This window comes from Brassica oleracea, chromosome C7 (genome assembly GCF_000695525.1).
Source record: "Brassica oleracea var. oleracea cultivar TO1000 chromosome C7, BOL, whole genome shotgun sequence".
Classification (NCBI taxonomy): Eukaryota; Viridiplantae; Streptophyta; class Magnoliopsida; order Brassicales; family Brassicaceae; genus Brassica; species Brassica oleracea.
The window spans coordinates 17,051,095-17,056,115 of record NC_027754.1 but is presented as its reverse complement, the minus strand read 5'-3'; the positions used below and the strand labels follow the sequence as shown (position 1 = coordinate 17,056,115).

Sequence of the window (5,021 nt, the reverse complement as noted above, 5' to 3'; positions counted from 1 at the left end):
AAACATCTTATGTTGAAAGGATTTACAGAAAATTATTACTTGTGGACGCATCACGGAGAAAATTGGCAATACAATGATGGTGAAGCATCAGGAAGTCATCATGTGATGGAGCATGAACCATGGGGTGATTATTCTAACAATGTTCCAATGGAGGATCAGTACCATGATTCCAATACAGATTTTAATATGTTACCCGGTGATGCTAGTTTTCCAGAAAACGTCCAAGAGCCAGCTTACGAAGAAAAACATGATGCTGTTTTTCAAGCGTTAGAAGCGGCAAATCAACCTTTATACGAGGGGTGTACTGATGAAATTTCTCAACTGTATTTGGCCTCAAAAGTGATGAATTGGAAAACCAATTTTAATCTTTCAGAGGAATGTCTGGATGAAATTACTGAAACCTTTAAAGCTGTTCTTCCGTCGCCTAATATTGCGCCTAAATCGTACTACGAGACAAAGAAGTTAACGCGGTCTCTAGGGTTGCCATGTCATAAGATTGATGTGTGCGAGGATAATTGTATGCTATTTTGGAAAGGGGAAGATAGTAAGTTACTACATTGTCGCTTTTGTAAAAAAGACCGTTATGAACCAAATGTCGGCCGATCAGGGAAGAAAATACCAAAGCAAAGGATGTTTTATCTGCCTATTACGGATCGGTTGAAGCGATTGTACCAATCAGAAACGACAGCTTCACAAATGAGGTGGCATGCTGAACATGTGTCCCCCGAAGGACAAATGCATCATCCCTCAGATGGAAGAGCATGGAAGCATTTTAAAGAGGTATATCCTAATTTTGCTTCTGAGAGTCGCAATGTTTATCTGGGTTTATCAACCGATGGATTTAATCCAATTGGTATGAATGGACAATCATATTCTGTATGGCCCGTCATCGTGACACCATACAATTTACCCCCCGGAGTGTGCATGAAAAGGGAATATTTCTTCCTCTCTATATTAGTGCCAGGGCCAAAGCATCCAAAGAAAAGCTTGGATATATATCTGCAACCGTTGATTGAAGAATTACAAAATTTATGGAGTGAAGGGGTGGAGGCTTACGATGTCTCACGAAAAGAAAAATTCACGATGCGAGCGGCCTTGATGTGGACAATTAACGATTTTCCAGCATACGGGATGTTATCTGGATGGATGACCCATGGAAGGTTGGCTTGTCCGTATTGTATGGATGAGACCAATTCGTTTTGGTTACCAAACGGTAAAAAACACAGTTGGTTTGATTGTCATAGAAAGTTTTTGCCTGAAGGACATCCTTATAGGCGGAATGTTAAAGATTTCTTAAAAGGTAAAACTGTCCATGATGATCCTCCACCATGGTTAAACGGAGAGGAAATATTACATGAAAGAATAAATAATATACGTGGACTGCGTAAAACAGTTGATTGTGGAGGCAAAGGACATGACAATCCTACTCGATCTATTGAAGGGTATGGTGTTGATCATAATTGGGTGAAGAAGAGGATCTTTTGGGAGTTACCTTATTGGGAGAACCTACTTCTTCGACACAATCTTGATTTTATGCATATAGAAAAAAATTTCTTTGATAATCTGGTTAACACAGTGCTAAATGTACCTGGGAAGACAAAGGATAGCAAAAACTCAAGGATGGATCTCCCTTTGTTTTGCAGAAGACCCGAGTTAGAGATTTCCCAAGATGGAAGAGTGCCTATTCCAATCTTTAGATTGTCGAAGGAAGGCAAAGAAAAATTTCTAACATGGTTGAAGACCGATATTAAATTTCCAGATGGGTATGTTTCGAAATTTTCACATTGTGTTAATTTGAACAGTGGAAAGATATCAGGATTAAAAAGCCATGACTGTCATGTCATCATGCAACGACTTCTCCCAATTGCATTTGCGGAACTTCTTCCAAAACCTGTTCATACGGCAATTTCAGGTATTCAATATTTGAAATAATTATTATTTTTTTTGCCAAAAAGATATAATACTCTTGCTGAATATTTTTAATTAATATTCTTATTTGTTCAATTTGTGTAGATATCGCACTCTTCTTTCGAGATATATCTGCCAAAATCTTGAAGATTGAAGATGTTGCTAGACTGAAAGAAAATATTGCAATTATGCTTTGCAATCTTGAAAAAATATTTCCACCGGCATTCTTTGATGTGATGGAACATCTACCTGTCCATCTCCCAGATGAAGCTTTACTAGGTGGTCCGGTCCAATATAGGTAGATGTATCCGTTTGAACGATACATGTATCATCTGAAACAAAAGGTTAAAAACAAAGCCAGGATCGGAGGATCAATAGTGGCTCAGTGTGTGAATGAAGAAATTTCTTACGTGACAAATAATTATATTGCACCTTCAACAGTTCAAGTCCCTGAAAAAGATGTCAACGAAATCAGATTCACTTACAAATATCTTGATGTTCCAATAATGTTCCAGCAAGAAGGAAGAATCAGTGGAAAATCAAGTAGTGCATGGTTAAATGATGAAGATTATAATATTCTTCAGACATTTTTATTGCTCAACTGTGAAGTATTTGAACCATATGAGAGGTATGTTATGTTATTTATAATTAATAATGACGTAGATGGTTATGAATATATAATGGATATCTAGAAAACCAATAATATATACGCAGGATGTTTGAAGAATATATGATGGATAACCACCCAAACATAACTTCTAACGATATGACAAGAGCAAAAGATGAAAAATTTGCAATGTGGTGTAAAGATTACGTAAGTGCGAAAGTTATATACATGTTATAACATATTATATACATGTTTTTATCTCAGCTATTAAATAAGAAATATATGCAGATTAACAATGCTAGCAAATCATTTGAATTTCCATTGTGGATGTTGGAATTTGTACAAGGTCCAAAGCACCAAATCACGTCATGGCCTATGTATTATTCGAGAGGATATCATTACCACACACAAAGCCATGGACAAAATAAAAAGACAATGAATTTTGGTGTTTGTGTTCCTGGAACTACTGAGACCGAGTATTTTGGACTTATCGAAGAAATATTCATGATAGAGTATCATGGTGCCGTTGGGTTAAAAGCCATGATTTTTAAATGTCATTGGTTCAACATCGATCAAGGAATACGAAGACATCCATCTGGCATTGTTGATGTTTGCCCACAAATGCATTATGACAAGTACGATCCTTTTATATTACCAGAACAATGTGATCAAGTATGTTATGTTCCTTATCCTCGTCTACGATCAAGAAGAGAAGAATGGTGGACAACAATAAAAGTTATGCCAAGAGGATTTTTTGAAACTAAAGAAGTTTCTCAAAATGCAATACAAAACAATATTGTTGATCATGTGATACCATCCACTAATATTGTGCGAGTCGAAGCACATGCAGTCCAAGATGATTCAAATTACGAACCGATGCCAATGATTAATCCAGAAGATGAATATTTATCTGAAAATGATTTTATCGATCAGTATGACGAATATTCTGATTCAGATTCGCATTCGGACTAATAATATTGTATGAATAAATGGTTAAGAAAATAATGTATGTGTTCTAAAACAAATAAAAAAACAAATAATAATTTGTCATGTATTTAACTTAATTCCTTTGTTTTAATATTGTTTTTAATTTATCTTTGAATGCTAAACTTTATCAAAATTCCTATTTAATTATTAATAGTATTATTGTAAAATACTAACCACAAAATTCTTAAGTGGCGGGAGTAATTTCCCGGGTATATAACTCCCGTAGAAACAAATAGCGACAAGTAGATTGGTAACAATCTAAAAATTAGAAAGTAATCACGAAATTTTTCACTTCCCGGGTTGTTTTCCCGGCTAAACCAATATCAGCCACTTGATTTATTAATTGAAAAAAAGGAAGCTAATCTACTTGTTTGCTCCGCCTACAAATATTACGTATCTATCTTGTCCTCTTCTCACAGTCAATCTCTATCCTTTCTCACAGTCAATTTAAAAAAAAAAAAAAGCTAACCCTCAGTATCCTTTCTCTCTTCCTTACGTTCCTCTGTTTAAGGTCAGAAATCTCTTATTTGTTTCCCTTTTAGATTCGTATATTGAAATCTGAGGGGTCAATCTTCTGGGTTTTTAATTTTCATGTTCTGTTTCGTTTTAGGGTTGGGGTCAATGTACAACCCATATTTGTAATGTTCAAGTATTTGTAATGTTTTTTTTGTTCTTTTGCAGATGAATATCCTACGTGGTTCTTCTTCAGGGCCAGCTAAGAGGAGCCGTCAAACTTGTCTTCCTCCTGGATTGAACAGGCCTGCTACGTCCGCTTCTCTTCCTCCTGGAGCGACCAGGCCGGCTTCGTCTGCGTCTCGACATCCACTTCCAAGCTTAGCTGCTGTGATGAGTGCACCAGAGAGACGTAACATGCCTCTTCTCCATCCACAAAGGCCCAATGGAACTTTATGGTGAGTTCAGTGTTTCAGTTATTTGTTTGTCGTTTTAGTGTTTGAGTTATTTTTTAAGTTCTGTCTTTTGAGTTATTAGTTCAGACAGGAACTAAAGGATAAAGATGATTTGTTGACTTGATAACGTCTGTTTAAAACGACTGTATTTTTAATTATGTGTTTGAGTGTTTAATTTATTTGTTAAGTTTTGTATTTGAGCTATGGTTCAGACAGTGGTCTTGTACTAGGTCTAAGGGCTATTGTAATGCTTTGAGTTTACATTGGTCTTTGTCTCATCTAACAAAATGTTTTGGTGCTTTTTTTTCATAGGTTTGGGATAGACGATTGCATCCGGAAAGATGTAGTGTCAACATATCAGTCAAACTTTTGGGGACCATGGTGGACCTACAGAATGGTGCCAGATGAGAAGAAGGTCGCTTGGTGGACTAGTTTTCTGGTAGCTTCTCTAGATTTACTTTGTTTATTGGTTGATATAGTTGTATAAGCTCTCACCTTATTCTAATTAACTCTGTTTTTGTTGTAGCAACAATACTATTGGGATCCTAAGCATCACAGTCAAGTTCGTTTTCAGTGGGAACAAATTCTGAAAAGCTCAATCAGAGACCTTG

At 36.1% G+C, this 5,021-nt stretch overlaps 2 protein-coding genes across 2 annotated transcripts; both read left to right on the top strand.

Moving 5' to 3' along the window:
* On the top strand, window positions 1–2,210 carry LOC106302718 (the record flags this gene model as incomplete). The annotated part of the gene is given in 2 exon segments (XM_013739173.1): window positions 1–1,912; window positions 2,014–2,210. Coding segments are annotated over 2 exon segments (2,109 nt in total), but the record flags the coding sequence as incomplete, so codon positions are not given.
* On the top strand, window positions 1,494–3,537 carry LOC106305612. Its single transcript, XM_013741970.1, has 4 exons — window positions 1,494–1,912; window positions 2,014–2,536; window positions 2,623–2,722; window positions 2,804–3,537. Exons 2-4 carry the CDS (start codon window positions 2,211–2,213, stop codon window positions 3,485–3,487), a joined length of 1,110 nt encoding a protein of 369 aa, XP_013597424.1. The 5' UTR covers window positions 1,494–1,912; window positions 2,014–2,210; the 3' UTR covers window positions 3,488–3,537.
* The last annotated feature ends 1,484 nt before the right edge of the window (window positions 3,538–5,021 follow it).